The sequence below is a fragment of the Oreochromis aureus genome, linkage group 23, assembly GCF_013358895.1.
Source record: "Oreochromis aureus strain Israel breed Guangdong linkage group 23, ZZ_aureus, whole genome shotgun sequence".
Classification (NCBI taxonomy): domain Eukaryota; kingdom Metazoa; phylum Chordata; class Actinopteri; order Cichliformes; family Cichlidae; genus Oreochromis; species Oreochromis aureus.
The window spans coordinates 13,169,943-13,191,923 of NC_052963.1; the positions used below are offsets into that span (position 1 = coordinate 13,169,943).

Sequence of the window (21,981 nt, forward strand, 5' to 3'; positions counted from 1 at the left end):
CACACACACACACAGATTCTGATGGATGCATCGGGAGAACACGAGGTTCTTAAACAGAATCATTAGTTAATGTGAATCATGATGAAGCTCAATCCAAAGTAAAAGCACCGTGATTTGTCTGGTAAATGAATCGTCTCATCACAAACATGGTTTTGTTGGACTGTTTTGCTGTCAGTGTATCTCGTGTGTGCTCTGTCTCCATTTGTGAGGTTCTTGTCTCCGTTGTTTCTCCATCAGAGTGAAACAGGAACTGTGATTAAACGTCAGAGCCTGTGGGCATATTTGGGCTTCTTGTCAGCTGTCGTCCTGCTGGAGGTGAGAAAACACACAGTCAATAATTAATGCCAAAGAGACAATAATCAGGGAAATATTTGTAAATGAAAAAATATATAAAAATAAATTTGTTTTTTTTCTGTTTGTTTTTTGACTGTGGACCATATGCTGTAATATACTGGTGTCTTTTGTTAAAGTGTAGTTTCATGACAGATAGAGAGATCAAATTTAGTGTTAAGAAGATCTCTTTCCCTCTACTAGGAGCAGTGTGTCTGTGAAGGTGTCGTTCCACATAACGCAACAAAGAAAGCCACATAAATAATCAGACATGGCTATAAAAACAGGACTTAACCTTTGAGTGTGTGAACAGAAAACAAACGCCTCGTTCACTCTTTGCTTCCTTTCCAGCTGGGATTTGCAGTGGGGCAGTGTTTGAAGTTTGGTCTATTTCTGCCTCCAATGTTCAATGTAGCTGTGTCCCCATGTCCACATACAGTTGACTGTTTTCTCTCCCAACCAAATGAGAAGTCAGTGTTCATGTTCATCATGTTAGTTCTGGCCTGTCTGTCAGGCCTGCTGACCCTGGTGGAGATGGTGAGTTCACAGTTCAAGTGGTGGTTTAATGTTGCGCGGGATATTTTCTTAGCACACTTTTATATACTTTTATACACTTTTTTATCTATCTATCTATCTATCTATCTATCTATCTATCTATCTATCTATCTATCTATCTATCTATCTATCTATCTATCTATCTATCTATCTATCTATCTATCTATCTATCTATCTATCTATCTATGTATACATACATATATGCAAATCTGATGGTACGATTACAAACTCAATCATCGACCTGTGGCCTAGAGTGACCCAGTGCCACATGCAGTTACTGACACCCTTACATTTGAACATGGTGTTTGTTATTGACAAATTGTGTTTTGCACAGAAGTCCAGAGACAGTCCATTCAGGTACAGATCTGGCAAGTAGTTCCTTCCAATCAGGACCCTCCAGGTCTCACTGTCTTTTCCCACATAAGCATTGAAGTACCTTCATTAAGAAGATAGGGTCCCCAGGTGGAGCACCCTCAAGCACCCCACACAAGAACTCCAAGAAGGCCGGGTACTCTGAGCTGTCATTCAAAGCATAGGCGCAGACAAGAGTCTTGGACTGAAGGCATAGGGAACAAACCCTCTCGCCCCCCGTGAAAAACTCCAACAAACAGGCAGCAAGCTGGGGGGATACTAAGATACTCACACTTAAAGAAATGATCTCCTGACTGATTCACATTACATGCCTTGCAGTTACATTATATTACATTATTCATTTTCTCCATCTTTATTTAATTATTTTTGGTGGCAGATCAATACTGGAAAATGTATCTATTTATCTATCCACATAAAAATGTTATTATTTGTTAAGTTATGAATTTTTGCATGTGTTATTCTTTATCTTTAGTGCACGGTGATGAAGATGGAGAAGCTCAAGAAAAAGTGCGAGGAGAACAGGATTAATAGCATCCTGTGCTGTGAGATGGTGTCAAACGACAAAGAAGAAGACGATACTGAAAAGAAGTGGAATGTCTCAGCGTGACACACTGACTTTCCTCATGTGTGTTCATGAGATGAACACAAATATACAACTGATATGATTCATTTTTCTTTCTAATCTTTTGTGTGAAACAGTATTTAAACAATTTAAAGCATATTTAGAACAACTCTTTTATTTTGAAAAATAAATATTTTTAACTCTCCCACCAAACAATAAAAATAGTCATTTGCTATTTGAAAGGCATCAATCTACTGTGGTGCTGCAGCAGTCAGTACTCTACATCATTTTTGTCACACACGCATTCCCACCTTCATACACACTTTAAACCAGGGAACCCTGGGGTAACTGATGGCATGACCATAGCTGGACATGGTGATTTTTCGTTTTAATGGGCCGATGATTTTTTTTTTTTGTTTTAGTAACGGTATAAACAATGAAAGGTGGTGGATTGACCAGATGCTGGCAGATGTGTAAAAATAACTCCATTTGGTGGTGGCTATGGCGGAGCTTCCACAGAGGTCAGCAGGTGGATGAGGGAAAGGGGAGGCAGGAGGAGGAGAGACCGCCAGTCCGAGTGTCAGGTGAACTGAACTTCAGGTAAGAAGTTATGACCTGCAGTCATAACTGCTGCCGACCTTGTTTGTTTATCGCCCACTTTGCGCCAGAAAGAGGAAACCAGCGGATGTCGCGCTAAACAACAGCAGCACGTTTAAGCTTGATCAGCTGTTGTTAGAATTTATTTAATATTAATTTCTAGTATCAGCTGATGTTTGCTGGAGCCACAGCTGTAAAACCTGCTGGTCATGATGTCGGTTTGGATATGTGGTGACTGAGAGGGAAACATGAAGATGAAACCAGGAGATGTCCTTACTGAATCATCAGAGCTGAACTGGTGATGGAGAAACAGGTTTACCTTTTAGGTGACATGAATGAGTTGAAGGGAAGTTATGAACTGTTTCTGAGAGACAAATAACACCAGGATCCTTTTTTACGTAGCTGACAGCTGGTAACTGTGGAGGGGCGGATCTAGCAAAGTTATGCCAGGGGGCCAGGTAAGGCATTAACAGGGAAAGGGGGGCACAAAGAAATACCTTTCTTTCTTATTATCATTTAAAATGTCTCGCTTTTATTAAATAATTATCTGAATCTTACAACCAAAGTTTTAATCTGATGTAAAATGTATAGAAATCATACATATACCAACAAGACAGCGTACATCGCTGTCACAACAGCGTTTGTTTTCATTCAAAGGCTTTATGGCTTTCCCTATAATACCTGGTGGGCCGGTCTCTAGTCAAAATGCCTGGGCCGATTTTTTTGTCTCAGTCCAGGCCTGGACATAGACATGCAGTGAATTAATCTGAGAAGGTGCATTAAAAACTAAATGGCCGGGCCAGCAGTGCACATCGCAAATTAGCTCGCATAGACACATTAGTTGTGCCGCTTCTCAATGACGGTATCTTAGCTAACAACCCCAACTACCAGATTCAACTTGTAATTGGCTAAAAATAACTTCACCTACCGGTGATAGGGACATTGCTAGCTGGCAGTTTTTTCAAGCGATGTTGAAATTTCCACATTCCAACACTTTAAATGATTCAGGAGCTGGCCGCTCAGCGCAGCATCAGCACCACGGAAATACATGGATACATCCGTAGACTCGAGACAGAATTCACAATGTGTTTTCAGGACTTTCAGGTGTATGGACCAATGTTTTCTTTTCTCATCAAACCAGAAAGCTTTAATGAGCAGCTGGATTTGTCTCGCATTAACTGGCTGAGTTAATGCCAGTTAATGCAACATCGAAATGCAGCTGATTGAACTGAAAAGCTCGACTCTGTGGGGGTCAAAGTCTGCAGAACTATGAACGCAGCTGGAATCTACAGCTGTGCGTGTTCATGGAGCTTGCATTTTCACCTGCTGGACGTCACTACCTGACAAGTTTAACTGTCTTCAGAACATTGCCTTATTGACAGTATTTGACTCTACATATCTGTGTGAGCAGATTTTCTCTCACATGAGTGTCCTCAGGTAGCCGTCTGAATGCTGGACACTCGGAGACCTGTGTCTCTGAGTGGGAGACCAGAGATCACATTAACATGTGTATCCCTGTATTAACCAACATGCCATATTGGCCCAGTTTATTTTTCTTATCATTGTTGTGAGGAGACCATAAATAGCATTTGCATTTTCTGTTGTGCAGTTCATTTGCTGTTATGGATAAAAAGTTTATTTTTTTTGTTTCAAAATAGCTGATAACTATTCGCTGATAGCTGCCAACATCTGCGAACAAATATAATGTTATAAAGTTGTTGTATATAATGTGTTACTGTTAGTATAGAGCGTTATTAAATTTATTGCTAATGCAGTCATATGGCACATTGACTTCTGAGGAAATTTTAGATGGCACTCATCATCAGAAAGGTTGCTGACCCCTGCTTTAAACCATCTAGAACAAAGACATAAACAGTGTACTGTCAGTGTAGAGGATGGAAACCAGCCAGGACAACTCATGAAACATCTGCAGACATCTGGTTCAATCCAGTTGTGTAAATCCACAAAGAGCAGCAGGTCAGCTGATCACAGCCTGTGTACACTTAGAAAATCAACTCGAGCTCTCAATAGAAATTATTGTGAGTTTTCATTCTGTTCTCCACACTGAGCCACTACAACTAATTTAGGGTCCCCCCACCTGCTAAAACCACTTTGATCCCTGTTTTTTTTTTTTTACTTGACTAAAGAAGTTGAATCAGTTCTTAAAATTTAATTACAGTATTTTATAGCAGTACTATTTGCACTTCTACTTACACATCTGCACTTTTGCCAACTCTTTTCATTCCCAGAATGTGGGCTGTGAAGGTACGAAAGGTGAGACAAGAGAAAAGAGTAAAATAGTTTATTTTATCATCAAAGATTTACAGAACACAACAATATTAGAGTTAAAATTTGAGCATGACAATTTTCACAAGAAAAAGCTGGAATATTTAAAGAATAATATAAATACAAATAACTAAATAATAATCACAGTCAAGCAATTTTATGTGCAGAAAAACTTTTGCCAAACCCTTAACGGCTGAAGGAACAAAGAAAAGCAGGTTTGGAGGTCTGTGAGTGAGTGTGGCATTATTTCATTTTTACATTTCTCTTCATAAAGAAAGTAATGGTGGGATGCTGGTCAGGAAATCCCTTCTGATTGTCTCAAGCAACATATCTCAGCATTGGTTGGTTTGATTTCGAATAGTAGATGGCTCGCTGTTCAATCAACCAATGGATTTTATGCTATGGGGCACAATGAGATAGATGAGCTGCTTGTAGACAGTTTTATGCACTCTTTTCCCATTTGGATAACAAAGAAATAACCAGGAAACAAAGGCAAACAAATAATCTGTGCCTTTATCCCAGATTAACATTGTAGGAACAGCTGCCCAATAATCACTGTAGTTTTTGCTTATTTGTGCTATTTAGTTGTTGTTGTTGTTTTTTTTAAATGTATTCTTTTCTGCACTTTTATCTAGATCTATGCAAAGTGATCCACTGCACCTTCTTTTACATTGAAATCCTTTTATAAGCACTGAAGTCAGTTTAACCCGAGCTTCTACTGAAATACAGTCGATAAAGAAAAACATCTGTGATGTTCGTTTTGCAAACCTTCCCTGCAAATGTTTATCTGTGTGAGATTATTCAGAAAACAGCAGTTCTGTTTATAAGTCAGACACTTGGCCTCTTGTTCCCTTGTTTTATTTTTGTCTCTGCATTATTCCAATTACTTTGGAACACAAGACGGAAAACTGATATTTTCATGTTTAAAGGATATAAGATAGATGCAAATACCCATATGCTGTAACTGTTCATGCCACTGAGCACAAACAGGAGCAGCAGCACCCTCTGCAGTGTGTGTATATATCTCCATAATAACGCGTTAGTTTATTGCAGCACAGTGTTAAAGTGACAGAAAGCACACAGTGTGTTAGGACGATTTGGAAGTCAAATATTTTTGTCGTTTGGAGACTTTAACTTATATGTAGAAGATAAAAATGCAAGCATGCATGTGTCGTCACAACATGTATAAAAAGGCTGTGTCAGAGCTGTTCTCTTGGAGTTTATATGTGCTTTTTGGATTTTTTTGTGTTTTGGTGTTTGTACCTGCTTTGTCTCTAGGGGCAGTGTTGGAAAGGTTACTTTTAAAATGTATTCCACTACAGATTACAGAATCCATGCCCCAAAATGTATTTTGTAACGTATTCCGTTACGTTACTCAGTGACAGTAAGGTATTCTGAATACTTTGGATTACCTATTATATTATCATGCTCTTTTACAACTACATGAATGTACTATTGCTGTGTGATTTGTTACTATTACTGAAGGTTATTCGCCATACCAATACAAACTAGATGTTTAAATCTTAATATAAAACGAGTAACGGTAGGGTGGACATTAGGTGAGGCTGCACTTTTTGCAGCGATCTCGTATAGAAAACTATTCCACGCGTATATAAAACAGGTCCGCGGCTCCGAACCGTAGTAAAGGGACCTCTGACTAATACGTCGGTGTCGGGCTCGTAGCTGAAAACTAGCTTTACTTTGTTGTCTGGGTCAACTTTGCTAGCGAGAGACAGAGAGAGGCGTTGAAAGGCTGCTCCAACGGAACTTATTGTTTCGGAGGAAAACACGAACACAGTGTACAGTCGAGTCTTAATAGCTTACTTACAACTGGGCTCATCAGGCACTCTTCTTGGCTGCAGTGGTTATTATTATGTTTACATGCTTCCAGCTCCCGTTTTTGCTCCGTGACAGCTCGGACTTTCCCTTTCTCTCCCTCCCTCGCTCACAGACCCATAACGGGTACGGTAGTCCATTCTCGCTGCAGCACGGACTACACTGCCCATCATGCTACATTCTTTAGGGCGATGCCTGTAACACTCTGCCTAATGCCTTCATATTAAATCATTTTTGTGAGTAATTTTTTAAAATATTTCTTCACGTCATTATGCGAGCTGCAAGTAGGGGTGACATGGGCCGCGAGATTGAGACACAGGCATTAGAGCCTCTTAATGTGTGTTTTGTTTGGGGTGTGGAAACCAAAAATAGAGAGGGCATAGCCGAACATATGAAACAGGAAAATACCGCCGTGTAATCCCTTTATTTCAACAAAGTAACTGTATTCTGAATACCACCTTTTTAAAAGGTAACTGTAACGGAATACAGTTACTCATATTTTGTATTTTAAATACGTAACGGTGGTACATGTATTCCGTTACTCCCCAACACTGTCTAGGGGCCACCATATATATTTATATATAAACATATATGTTAGCAGAGATATGAAAATGCGCAGGAAAATCTGACGTGCATGGCAAACTTCACCGATGATAGTTAGGGAGGAATAAACACACATCAGCCTTTGGCCTTAAGCTCACACCCCCTGGAAAGCGCCAACTTTATTAACAGCCACAAACATGTAAAACACACATCAAACATAAATAAACCATTTGGCTGTCTCCATAATTGAGAGCACTTTCTCTCTTCATGTCAACAATATATAAATAAAAAACACGTTTTTTAAAAAATTAATAAATCCTTTTGTGCATAATTGTATATTGTTGTTGTTTATAATAAATTAATTAATGCAACAAAACAACCTGAAGAGCCAGTTGGGAGCCGAAAGAGCCGGCTCTTTTTAGTGAGCTGAGCCGAAAGAGCTGGTTCTGTAAAAAGAGCAGGAATTCCCATCATTGGTATGGGGTATGAGAATGAGCCAGTGTAGACAGTAGCATACAGTCCAGCAACATCTCTGCGGTGGTCTAGCCGATCCTCCGTCTGCATTGGACAGGGAGCAAGCTTCAAAGGCGTTGGGGGGGAGGTGGGGGGGGATCTTTCAGCCCAATTCTACTTTTTATGCATAATCCATCATATAAAATGTAATCAAATGAAAAAGTCTCTTTTTAAAAGTTGTTTTATTAGTTTTAACTTTTTTTACTTCATGCATCGAGCAAAAATTAAATTATATGCAACATTCTCTGACTGGAAGAAATTTGTTTAACATTTAAACGTATTTTCTGCAGATTCCAGCATATAAAATAAAATAGTTTATTTCAAATAGATGCAAGTAAAACACAGCAGAAAATAAATAAAATCAAAGACTCAGCGGTCCTGTTGCTCTATTTTCACCTGCTTAACAGGAGGCGGGGGTTTGCCCTGGTGCAGGTGTGCCGCAGCGGTCATGTCAGTGGAAGTATCCAGGAGTTCCTCTGTGAATTTCACATTCCCGTGGCAGCGTACTCTGTGCTTGCTCGGAAGTTTAGGGTTTTTTTTTTTCGCTGTAAAGTTTTCTTAAAGTTAAGTTTTCTTCGCACGCAGTCAACAGCGGACGCTAACGTTTTTGTCACTTTTTACGGAATCAAACTCAATGTAAGGTCAGTACTTCCACGCTTTAAACGCTGCACGGTTGTACTCTCTCCCACACTCGATATTGTTGATCTGCACACAGCTGTTGCCATGAACCTTGCACTTGCTTACGTCATTGACATGAGACTCTCTCGCAAACAAAATCATGGTTTAGTAACGCAGTAATGTAGCGTGCTTACGGGAAAGTAACAGTAATCTAATTACCTTTTGTGCAATAGTAATCCCTTACTTTACTCGTTACTTGAAAAAATAATCGGATTACACGTTACTCCCCATCTCTGATTATAACTACAGCGAAGGAATAAACGCACACTCTCTGGTCAGCCATTATTTTAAATAAACAGATTTAATCACAGTTCTGGAAACAAGAAATCAACTCAACAGATCACAGTCACCACCACCAAAATCATCACACCTCCATTCACCCTCCATCTGTGCATGTGTGTCTTTTTAGCTTTTGATCTTTTCTCCTTTGCAAAATTAGAATTCACTGTGTTAATGCACTGATTCACAGATGACAGTCTTACAATGATTTATTTGTTATGTATTGATTTTCAAGACAAGACAAAAATCAGTACGATAAATTTTCTGATGAAATTAACTTTTTGTGTGACAGTAATTGTAAAAATGGCAAAGCAAAATCACCCAAAGAGTAACTGAACATTTTCATTTTCTATCCCCCTCACATACTGATTACAGGTCAGGATCATTCTGGTCATTCAGGTAGTCCTCTCCATAGTCAATGATCTTTTTCAGTACACTCAGTATCAGTGAATCCATGTTGTTATGTATGTCTTTTTAGCTTTTGATCAACAGGTTACAGGCATATATCTGTCATCATTGCTGCAGTTACCATTTTGAATGTACAATAAATAACAAAAAGTACATGTATTGATTTTTATAAAATAATCAACTTGAAGTTTGTTTGGATTTAATTTGAGAAAGAAAAAAGTTACAGAAAATACGAACAAGATAAAATTCAGTAGGTTAAAGTTTCTGATGAAATTAACTTTTTGTGTGACTGTGATTGCAACGATAGCAAAGCAAATCACCTGAAAACTAACTGAAAATTTTCATTTTCTTTCCCCCTCACACATTGGTGACCGGTCATGATCATCCTGGTCATTCAGGTAGTCCTCTCCATAGTCAATGATCTTTTTCAGTACACTCAGTATCAGTGAATCCACATCGTTATCCGTCTCGATTTCTTTGTGGTAGTTCTTCACAAGGAAGATGCAGTTCAGTGGAAAACCCAGGTTCACGTTCACTTTTTGCATCTAAGTTTAAACAATATTACATTTTAAAAACTGAAACTGTATTGTTGCACTAGTGACGTAATTATAAATTACTTATTGAATTATTTGCACTGATTCCAGTTGAGGTTTCTGTACAAATATACTGAAATGTACAGCTGAATTACAGACGTTACATTCATGTGTAAACTGTCTACAAACTCATGAAAGTTACTTCTTTGAACATACCAGCTGATTCAAGTGCTTGCTCCTGTAGGCGTTCTTTATGTCTTTTTTGACTTCAGGACAGGCTTCATCAATTTTAGTGATGACAGCTATTTGTGGGATCCCTGCCAACACAGAAACCAATGCAATCATTTTATCTCATGTTTTTCTAGTATTTGAAATTGTTACATCATACATGCTCGTAGAACAACATCTGCTCTCACCTTTGTCACGAGCTGCTGCTCTGACAGCTTTCATCTTTCTCCAAGTTTCACCATCAATTATGCTCACTGAGTCAGCACGAATGACAAAAACCAGAATGTGGGCTTTGTCATCTAAAGTGGAGGAGCTTCTGTAGTTAGGATCCGTTTCAGGCAAGGGACATTTGGGATTGAACTGGAAAAAAAAAAACGCAAGAGCAAAATGACTGAAAACAGGAGAACTGTTGTAGTTAGGATCCGATTCACCCCTGGCGTCGTTGCCCACCTCTCAATTTTAAATACACGTAGACATTGAGGGCTAGCAGGAGGGGCTATACGCTTACCTGCTGCTCTGGCAGGTAGCTCCATGCCCTCCTGGGTTTTAAATGCACCTTAGAACACACATACATCAACACTACATATGAGCGGGTGGAGGGAGGTTTGGAGTCTTCCTACACCCCCGTTCTCTGCGGCCTGCTGGAGCGGGGGGGGCTAGGAGGAGGAGTTGGCCGTCCGACTGGGGTCTGGAATGTGGGGCCTCCCTGCTGCTGCGGAGTCGGGCGGTCTGCTTCTCCCACCGCAGGGAAAAGGGTAACACCACCTGGGTCTGGGCGCAGTTTCCCCTCCAGGGGCAAGGGTACCTAGACCCGGGGCTTAGAGTACGCTTGGGGAGTGTGTGTTGTGTGTACAGTGTCTCTCTATGTCTGTCTCCACGTTGGGTGAGTGTTGAGTAATTGTATATGAGAGCATGAGGGTGGGAATAGATGTTTGTATCTGTGTGTGCCTGTTTGTCTGTGTCTATATGTCAGGTTGGGTATCAGACGCCACCTCTCTGGGGACATCTCAGGCCCTCCAAGGTTTGGAGGCCCATCTCCCCCCACCACTTCCCCTGCCAGTGGCAGACGCCCTCAGACATCGGTGCGTTGGTGGTTCTTTGTGTCCGGGGGTGGGCGCCCAGGTACCCACCGGCTCACTCCTTGGCGGCTGCTTATCGGGGCATGGAGCCTGGGGCTCGCTCGGGCCACTTCGGGATGGGGTGCCTTGGCCCTCGGCCCGGGGCTCGGTCGCTCAGGCACAGCTGGCTGCCGGCGGAGCTCACGGGCACGTCACTGCAGCCCCCCCCGGCTTCTGCTCCGCGGCTGCTGAGTGACCCCTCATCTGGGACTCTCCTCAGCTCTTTCTGGGATAGTGGCGCGACTGCCCCTCTGTTGGTCTTCCTTGGTCTCTTGTGTTCTGGGGCCTCTGGATGTCTGGAGTTTTGATCTCCTCCATACCTGCTTCATGCCCTGGAGGATGGGGCAGTGGCCCCCACACCCTCTAGCAGATCATTACATGAAGGAACCTTTTAAAAAAAGCGCGTTCATGCTCACAGGTGCACACACGGGTGATCACACACACAACTACACCCTTTTTGGCTCCTACCTCAAAGCACACACTGCGCTGTCGATCTCACGTGCTGCACAATAATGTTTAATATTTAGTATTTACTGTCATATTCCCATATATCATTGTGATGTTGTTTATTACTCTCGTTTTCTTCTGCTTGCTTTCTTTTTTTTTTCTTAACAGGTGATCCAGGTGATCGATATATGTATTTTTTTGTCTGCTTATTCTGTTGGTTTTGGTTTTGCCCTTTTTCCCCGTCCCTCTTCTCAGCTGTTTTTCTTTCCTCTTTCTTTCTCCCTTTTCTTTCCACCAGTCAAGTCTGTCCCGTATTCAGCAAGTGAAAATAAAATAAACAATAAAGGTGAATCAAATGGACCATTACGGCAAGGCTGGGATGGTCCATTTGGTAAAGTAAATCCGTTGGGCATCTTTCTTCGCCTTTAGACAATAATTCTGATGGCAAAAGAACCAAACGGGACAGGTTAAAAAAAAAAAAAAAAAAAAAAAAAAAAAAGGATCCGATTCACGCAAGAGAGATGATGGTTTGAACTGGGAAAAAAAAGCAAAATCACTGAAACCTTTTTGCATGATACAGTTTCTTTATCACAGACTGTGTACAAGCATTTGAATGAAGACATCATACCCTGTAATCTTCTTTTACATGTCCACTAATAGCAAGTTTGATGTCTTCCACATGAATTCCTCCCTCGGTGCCTTCCTCAAGCCCCATGGTGTCAGTGAAGACAAAAGGGTAAAACGTGTCTGGATTTCCTTTCTGAATTTTATATGTCCCGTACTGTAAATAAAAAAATTATAGTGTTGTTATATTAGTGCCAGATACTAAAGACCCTTAACAGTTTGGCATTTGCAGAATAGTTTACACTCTAGTTGTACCTACTATCCTACTTTTCTAGTTCAATTTCTACAAAGCAGTTACCGCTGCAGTGCTCTCCTGTAGTCCTAAAAAACTTCAAAGGAAATGTGTTTTTGTAACCCTCTAACAGTAACTATGATAAGAATAGATAAAATCCTCATACATACTGCAATGGTGAAACTGTCACCAAAGGCTGCTGCTGCCAAAGCTCGAGTTGCGATTTTGCCTCTTAAAACACTGTCGACAGAGTTGATGAAGCTGGACTTTCCAGCACCTGGTGGTCCATAAAGCAGAATTCTGAGATGCTCAACATCTTTGTGAGGCTTGTAATCTCTGACAAGCTGCAGTTCTCGCTCTCTTTCACTGTTCAATAAAAAAATTAAATAGGATTGAGTATGCACATAAAGTTTACACAACAGTGGTATGAACACACACAAAATAACACAATAAGCAAAAAAACACTTGAGTGCTGTACTACCAAGTCAGACTGACACAGTCATGTTTGCATTGGCTGGCATGATAATACTAAAAACCAGAGTCACACAAATTTAGCATCATGATGGTGGTTATCACTGATAACTCAGGCTTTCTACCTGAGTGTGCGATGTTATCTTAAGGTATGTCATTGCATGTTGGTTTGGTAATTTAACTGTAAAATCAAAAGCTCAGATTTCAACTTTGATAAGACAGCAGGGAGAATTATGGGCACCACTGCTCCTATAAACACTCAAGAACTACTAGAACAGACCATCCTTAGACAGGCAGATGCTATTTTAACAGACCCCTCACTATCTTTTACTAAACTTGGGGCGAAGGTACAGAATTTTTCTATGTAACCATAACTGGCACAAGCATTTATTTCTTTCCTTATCAGTTAAGGTTATTAATGAACACAGAGGACGAGATGAACAGGTCCAGAAAACTAAAAAACTTTTGCTGTTTAGTTCATTAACAATTTTAATCTTGTGGTTACTGATATATGTGTTGCTCTAAACCAGGGGTCGGGAACCTTTTTGGCTGAGAGAGCCATGAACACCACATATTTTAAAATGTAATTCTGTGAGAGCCATACAATATGCTTAAAAGTAAATACAAGTAAATGAGTGTATTTTATGTAAGACCAACACTTTTAAAGTACAATAAATCTCTTTGTAGTCCGGTTGATATGTGGTGAGGCTAAGCTTCATGCAGGTGTTGAGACTTCCATCCATTAAACTTGATCCTAGGTTGGTCTTAATGTTCTTTAGATGTGAGAAAGACTGCTCACATGCATACGTAGAGCCAAACATTGTCAGTACAGCAATACTCAGACGCTGCAGCGTGTGGTATGTGACAGGAAGTGCATTCCAAGTTTTGACAATCAGCTGGTCCGCGGGTTGAAGTTTTTTCATTTTTCCCCACTTGTGTTAGCTCACCAACTCTGCTTGCTGTCGTGCAAGTCTTTCCAAATCTTCATTCAGTGACTTGAGCTTATTCACCCACATGTCTGAGGCCTTCAGGTCAGCAGCTTGTAGCTCAAAATCTCTGACGGAGACATCGGGGATGTAACTCAGGTCGGCGCTGTTCACTGCACACTCGTGTGGTTGGGTGATGAACTTAAAAAGACTAGTGCGCTCACGAAATTCTACAAAGCATGCTTTGAATGACTGCAGGAGATTAGACATGAAGCCCGCTAGCTGCTGAAGATCAAGATGTTGAGCAGGGTTTTTTCAAAGTGTAATAAACGACCTGTTTCAATGTCATTGACAAAGAGTTCTAGCTTGTTTTCAAATGCAAACACTACTTGTTGAAGGGTGTTAGGGTTCAATATTGAGAGAAGAATCCATAAAAACCACAGATCCAGGCGTGTGCAATTTAGACGGCATTTTAATAAACACATGTGTGAGTTCAACAACCCAATCAGTGTTGAACTGAACTTACAATCATGAGACAAGGTTTTATAATAACAAAGCCCCCCCTCTTTTACAAAAATAGACAATAGTACAGCTTACGTCAATCCAAACCACAAAATGTTCCATGACCTTTAACATTGCTCTAAAAAACATTGTCTTCGGGTCGGTGCTTCCCCTCTTCGCTGTCGCTTGTCGGGTGCACTTCCTCTAAGTACTTCGGCACACTTCTGCATTTCTGCCCTACCAAAATAGATCTGTTATGGTGTGTGTGTGAGTGCGTACACGTGTGCGGGGCGTGCATGTTGTGTACTGCGACGTGTCATGACCTCTCACTATTTGTCTGTCTGTGCGTGCAGAATTTGCATCTGCTTTTCTGATCCTTAGTTGACCTTAAACTGAACTTTCCCCTATCAGTGATTCCTCTAACTAAGTGTGTGTTAATCAACGATACATGCATAACACCCTGCTCTTTGGCTTGCAGTCACTCTGCTTTCGGTTTCACTTCTGCAAAACATGCTCTGCAGACGCGTTTCGTTTCCTGTCTCATTTTAGCACAGAGAGTATTTTCCTGTCTCTGCCCTCTACACAGAGATCATAAAAGCATTAATAACATTTAAATTATAGATTCAACAGAACCATTTAAAATGGTTCTTCTTTGGACCTGTAATAAAGACTAATATAACACCCATATATTTGAACATCTGAATGCATCTGAATGTAACATCCCATGAAATGGTAATGATGATTATAAAATAGCAGCAAATAATAGCAATAAAATATTTCTATTCCTGACACTCCCTCTCTTGACCTCTTGACCACAAGAGGTCACCATACTGTGTGTTGGGTCACTCCTTGGCCCATTCAACTGTTTCCCTGTCCACCCCTGACGTCATGGACATTTAGGATCACTGTTCTTAGCTCTGACCCTCTCTTGGCATCCTGTGACTTAACAAATCAGACAACCCCATGTCATCTAGGTGGTCTTAATAATAAAATGCCCGCTCCCACTTGAGAACACTTCATGCTTAAGTGGTCTCTGCTCCTCTTCTGGGTCCCCCTCTAGTGGAAATCTGGCCACCTGCAAAGGAAACAGAACACTTCCTCCCTAGTACGGCTTCCCTGCCTTATGTCCCTCAATTGTCTTCTTTATTCAAACCTAATGTTACTCACCCTAATGTTACTCAAAACATGAACCTAATTACGTATTTGGTTTTGACTTTTATTCCTATATAATCTTAAACATCACTCATCTCAATCTACAGCTTTCTAACAGTCTTACAGCACTGCTGTCATACGTTTCCTGTTTTTCCTTATCTGATCATCAACATCCTGTGCACAAAACTGTCCCTGCTGCTGCAAGTGCCTCTCATCTAAAGTCACCTCTCACCAGCAAAATCATCATAAAATCATTATAAGGGCTTATTCTACTAAAAGGATCAAAGAAAAAACAACCGCTTTAATCACTCAGTGTAAGCACATAGTTAATTGCTCCTAGATAAACTTCATCATAGCTAAAAACTGAACTCTAACTGTATTTTGAACTCCCATTTTCTGGGTGATAACCTGTTTGAATATATCATTTTATTTCATTTTGCTGCTTTTAATGTAATGACTCCTTCTAACTTAAACTTTATCAGACTTAACCAAAATATATGAGCTTTCTCCCTTTGCTTCTGTTTTAAACAACAACTTTTCTTTTTTTTTTTTTTTTTTACTTCAACAAGCATTTGTTATTCTGTAACTGCATTTTATATAAGAGGACTAAGTTAGAGCTGCATCTGTTATCTCAATATTTTATATGTCACTCAGTTTAGTTACAAGCAAAACTCCTATTCAGTTCCTCTTTCTGTCATTTGTTATTGGGCCAACTCAAATTCAGTTAAAAGCTAAAGGAATTTCAGGCCCTAGGCCTCAAATCAATACTGTCCTGTGTGTTGATGAACTCTGTATGTCTGTAAGCGTGTGCGATCCTTCAATAACTCAGGTCATTCTCACAGTAGATTGGCTAATCATAACGCTAACCAAAAGTTTATGACCCTCAAGAGACGACTCTCTGAGCCACAACTCCGTTAAAGGCACCAAAATGCAATGTGTATGAAAAAATCATTTCTACATATATAATCTCCAATATTATTCATTTGAGTCAGCGAGACTTTTAACATCCTCATAAAAAGCCTACCTTATAACAACATTCTAGCATTATGTCACTGTTACAACTTATCCTAAAAATCAAAAAGAAATCCCACATTTTCTACTCATAAAATCTTCACTATTTTCCCCAAAGCATATCCTTTATTCCCACAATTTCCCCTTTAATTTGGTGTACAACTTCTTTTTAACCCCAGCAATTTATCTTCTAAACAGAATTCAGTTCATTTTACTCCTTTCTTTAGAATTAACAATCTCTGCCTCAGTTTTACCATATCTAAATTATCAAACAACCCCAATCGTTATAAAATCCTAGTAAAACCCCTTTCACATTAAACAAATTAAATCTTAAATCCCTCTCTTTTTTGACACATCTCATGTGGCAAAAAACTCAACATGCTTCACCCAAGCTTAACAAATCAAAAGGAAAAAAGGTTAGTCATTTCATTTCTCAGAACAGCTCAGCAATTCTCCTCTCCGGTGTTTTGCTCCAGCCCTGAAAACCTGTGTTTAAGGAACAAAATCAATTTAATCATCATGTCAAATCTCCTCCAACTCGTTGCTCCATGCAAAGTCTGGATCCTTGGAACTTCCTGGAAACAAAACCTGTACTTTACATTTCATACTCTCCCTTTATGATCCAGTCTGTGTCATGACACAAAATAAACTCACACAGAACAGTTATTAATCATGTGTTACCTCAGTTAATGGCAACTTGAGTTACATCAATGTTTCCCTCTTAGCATTTAGCATTCTATAATGTAATAACATAATCCAACCCCAGTAAATAATTTTCTCAAAGCACACATCAATATCCCCAAAATCAGCATCCCCAGATTTAAGTCTTCCACTTCTCCTGTTTGTCAACCTTTATTTATTTCCCCTTGGTCCAACCACTCACATTCACTCCCATGCATTCACATGATATTTTTTGCTGATCTGCAGCCCTCCGCAAGACGTCATCAGATGCTCCACATCAGCAAAATGAGCTCAATCATTCGTTTTATTTCGTTTTCCTGTTTAGGAAAATAGTTCTCTATACTTTTGACTGGATTGAATCGATACAATCCATTTTTAGACAGAGACTTGCCGCCAATCAGTCTCTGATTGTAATCAATTATAATTCTGTAAAGCCCACCTGATTTTCGTACTTGGTAATTTTGTCAGCGCCGTCGGTTCACTGTCTTCCAGGCCTGCTTAGAACAAAAATGAAAAAAGAGAAAGCATGCTTTGAATGACTGCAGGAGATTAGACATGAAGCCCGCTAGCTGCTGAAGATCAAGATGTTGAGCAGGGTTTTTTCAAAGTGTAATAAACGACCTGTTTCAATGTCATTGACAAAGAGTTCTAGCTTGTTTTCAAATGCAAACACTACTTGTTGAAGGGATAAGACTGTATTTCCAATGCCTTGCATTTTCACATTGAGCTGGTTCAGATGTTCAGTCATGTCCACGAGATAGCAGAACTTCAGGAGCCTCTCAGTGTTAGCTAACTCAGGATGCTCAACGTTTTTCATTTCAAGATAAGTCCGGATTTCGCTCAGGCAAGAGGCGAAATGGCTGAGCACCTTCCCTCTTGACAACCAATACACATTGCTGTGCAGAAGAAGACCAGGATAATTATTCCCAACTTCATCCAGCAGTGTTTTAAACTGGCGTTCATTTAAAGCGCAGGCAACAATAAAGTCGACCACCCGAATGACCAGCGACATCACCTCACCAAACTCCCACCACACATCTGAGAAAAAGTGCCTCCTTAGGATGGGTCTCTTTTCATGTTCACGAAGAAGCGCTATGAATCCTCTGTTTTTCCCCACCGTGCACGGAGCACCATCAGTACACACCGAGATAAGTTTATCCATCGGTAGATTTTTTTCTTTGGTGAGCTTAGTGACTTGAATAAATCCTCCCCTCTTGTTGTCCCTTTCATGGGCAAAACAGCAAGACTCCTCACGTAATGTGTCACCAACAACATACCTCACGCTGAACTGGGATAAATGACTTGACTCATCCAAAGCGAGAGAAAAGACTACAAGTTTGTTAAGTTAACATGTTATTTATTTCAACTGTTAATTTGTATTGTTTAAACTGACCTTACCTACCTGTCTTCCAGAAACAAAAGGAGGAAAAGTAGTTTTACTTCTTGCTTTATAGTTTCTGGGTTAATCTGAGGTCACAGGAGGAGACCAAGTGCAGAAGGGGAAGAATTCTTGTAATTTAATAAAGTTGATTTTAGAGGGTTTATGGAGAAATAGATTTATTGTTGTAATATGTATTGATTACACCACAGAGTTTATGTTGCTAGTAAAGAGTAGCAGTAGAGGTTTGTGTATGATAATGTTCATCTTACCTACTGAATGGAATAATCCAGAGGAGAAATTGTTTGGTTAAGTGGACTATTTAAGCAGAAGAACTCAGGTGTTTGGGGAGAAAGGTTCAGGTCAGTGTAGCTGTGTGCAGTTTGACCTTAATTTCTGTTGATTTAAGTTCAGTTATGTTTATTTGAATTGAGTTAATTATGGAGTTGAGTTTCTTATTTGTTTTTGTAAATATTGTTTGGGTCACAAAATGGTGAATAAATCACTTGCTACACTGGACAGTATCAGTCTCCTGCACTTCTTTGGCCGCTTAAGTCAAGTCCTACCACACTCCCCATCTGTGAATGGCTTTCCGTTTCTTACAACTGCTAAAGCATCAGCAAAGCTAGCCGAATTCCAGTCACCTTGTTGGGTCCAAACATGGAGTTGCTGCTGACTAGCTTGCAGTCTGCACAGCAGCTCTTGACATGTTTTCTTTCTGCTGTCCCCGCAAGATATTTCGATGCAAAAGTAGTATGGCGTGTGTTGAAGTGCCGCTTTATATTTGACAGTTTCATCGATGCAACTTTATCATTGCATATTATACACACTCCAGAACCACTCTCTCCACAAAGGCGAATTCCCCTGTCCATTCCTGCTGAAAGTACGATATTCCTCATCTCTTTTTTCTTTTGGCTATCTTCTTCAATAAAAGGGTTTCTGCAATTAGCTAGCTGACTACTTGGTTAAAAGACAGGAAGTTTAATCCAATAAAAATTTAGTGTTATCCTGGAGGACAGCTGTGATTGGCTCCAGCCACCCCCAGCCATGAACATGAGCGGTAGAAAATTAATGGATTGAAATATATGAGAATGTTCTATATTTTTAATGTTTTTTTTTTTTTATTATTAAAGATTTGTCTGTGAGCCAGGTGCAGCCATCAAAAGAGCCACATCTGGCTCACAAGCCATAGGTTCCAGACCCCTGCTCTAATCATTCTTTTTAATGTTTTTGTTATTCTATGTTTATATTTATCGGTTTTGTGATGGTATGGAGGAGTACAATGGGTCTGTGTGCTGTAACCCCTCTGTCCAAAGCAAATTTCTTCCAAGGGAGACAAATAAAGAGACTTTTATTTTGTTAATTAGAATTTGTTAAGGGTATTTTATGTTTTCCACTGACTACCTGTAAATAAAACAGGTAGTTGGGAATATATGCCAGGATATTGGACTATATGCCAATTCCATTTAATCACTGTTTTTCCTACAGTATTTAAATGATAACACATTGTTAGCATACCTGAGTTGTGCCGTAAAGGTAGGGGTTCTCTGGGGTTGCCTCCACTGATGCAGATTGAGTATGACTGTTTTTTTAATATAAGCATGCTTTCAGTTTCATTTGGGTCATCTGGCTTCCAGGAATTTCCCCCTCACTTGTCCAAACTAGTCTGTTATAGCTTCTTTGTTTGTATGTGTCTGTCATGATCTGTGTGCGGCAGGCAGGAATGTAGAACCCGAATGCAGACTCTCGGAGATGAAAAGTGAACTAAAAAACAGCTTTATTGCTGGACATGAGGGAAACTAACTAAACCAAGGAATATAAAATAAACTAGAAAGGCAAGGCATGTGATTTTGTTAAATAAAAGGTTGCTTTGACGTATCATGTAACTCATTGGCCTGATTGTCAGAGACATAAGAGGAAAATGTGATGGGGATCTCTAAAGATTATAAGAAGTATAACACCAAGAGGCAAGTGAGAAGCAACAGCAGAAAATAACTAATCCTGTGAATTCCTAATTTAATACCTTTATTTCAGCACTCATTGCACAGTCAGCACTTTGATTAATTGCCAACAAGACAGCTGCACATTGGAGGTTTGAATCTCTCTACTGATACATTTACACATTATATAATCCGGTCTGACACTGACATCAAATGGCAAACGTGTTAAAAACATAACTCACATTTAAGTTCTTGAACACAAAGAATGAACCACGCCTGTAATACTCACGTCCATGGTATGTTCCTTTCTTCTTTCCGTAAAACTGTAAAGTGAACATGTTAATTGTGTGAATCACAACAGAAGGAAATTGTTTTAAATTCATTATACACAACGTTTAATCTTAAAGTTTAAAGAAATGTATATTATATTTTAAATTTCTTACGAGGAGGTGAAGGGGGAGTACCTGCAATTAAAATATGACAATGTAGCAATATATTAGCAACACTGTTCCATATTCAGTGTTACTTGTATATTTTACTTCCTTATGTTAAATGAAATGTTACCATTTGCTATGTTCAGATCAAAAGTACTTGATGGTATTTTTTCCATTATAAAATCACTTAGCAAAATTCAACGACTGATCAAGCTCAAGTTAAGATGAGAATCCAGGATCTTTTTTTAGCAGCTTTGCTGTACACACCTCAAAAAGCTATTCGGTATTTCAGTCAAGCAAGTTTTATTTGTATAGAGTAATATTATATGAAAAAGCCGAAAGAGCTTGACATGCATGAAAACACACTGAGAGCAAAATTTAAAAAAAGAAAACAAAATTTCTGAACTTATTAAAGCACAAACAAACAAGCAAACCATCACAAATATGTAAGCCATAAACATGTTACATAAAAAAAACTGCTTACCCCAAATAGATTTTATAAGTTTCCTAAAGAAGCTCATGTTTTTTGCACCTGTAAATAAAACAGGTAGTTGGGAATACATTCCATGATATTGGACAATATACCAATTGCATTTAAGCATTGTTTTTCCTACTGTATTGAAATGATAACACAAAGTTAGCATACCTGAATATCCAATTGTGCCGTAAAGGTAGTGGTTCTCTGATTTTACCTCCACTGATGTAGACTGAGTATGACTCTTTTTTTATATAAACATGCTTTCAGTTTTCAGTTAGGACATGTGAGTTGTAGGAATTTCCCCCTAACTTGTTCAAACTAGTCGGTTATCGCTTCTTTGTTTGTATGTGTCTATCATGATCTGTGTGCAGCAGGGAGGAATGGAAGACCTGAATGCAGGGTGTACCCCACCTTCCTATGACAACACGTGTCATTAAGGTAATAATAATAATAATAATAATGATAATAATAATAATAATAACAACAGCATTTTAATTAGATTCGCCTTTATAGACCCGAGAAGGTCACTTTACATTAATACAACAAAATCAAAACAAAAGAGGTAAATGAAAAACAAAAAAACAAGTATTAAAGTATAAAAGCTAACCAAGGTAAAAACAGACAAAAACGGAATCATGATGAAGGGTATGTAATTCTGAATAGACGGGTTTAAAAGTAGAGAGAGAGAGTTTGTAGTCTGTAGATCTGGTGGAAGTGCATTCCAAAGTCTCGGGTCAGAACAGCTAAAGGCTCTGAGTCCCATGGTAGTCTGGCGAGCAGGTGGAACAGACAGAAGGGAAGCTGAAGAAGAGCGGACCGTATGATGGGGTGAGTATGTATAAAGAAGATCAGATAAATATGGGTGTAG

General features: G+C 39.5%; 1 protein-coding gene and 1 long non-coding RNA gene across 2 annotated transcripts; one reads left to right on the top strand and one right to left on the bottom strand.

Annotated features, from left to right (window-relative positions):
* The first annotated feature begins 26 nt into the window (after nt 1-26).
* Nucleotides 27-2,020, top strand: LOC120436450. Its single transcript, XR_005610433.1, has 3 exons — nt 27-315; nt 682-867; nt 1,730-2,020. It is a non-coding gene; the product is annotated as an uncharacterized LOC120436450 (long non-coding RNA).
* Nucleotides 2,021-8,390: 6,370 nt separating this feature from the next.
* On the bottom strand, nt 8,391-21,347 carry LOC116321871 (interferon-induced protein 44-like). Its single transcript, XM_039606619.1, has 9 exons — nt 21,282-21,347; nt 21,120-21,167; nt 20,645-20,665; nt 20,491-20,524; nt 12,312-12,507; nt 11,914-12,066; nt 9,909-10,080; nt 9,709-9,809; nt 8,391-9,504 (listed from the first exon to the last, which is right to left on the bottom strand). The coding sequence occupies exons 2-9, from the start codon at nt 21,154-21,156 to the stop codon at nt 9,301-9,303; spliced, it is 918 nt and encodes a 305-aa protein (XP_039462553.1). The 5' UTR covers nt 21,157-21,167; nt 21,282-21,347; the 3' UTR covers nt 8,391-9,300.
* Between the last annotated feature and the right edge of the window lie 634 nt (nt 21,348-21,981).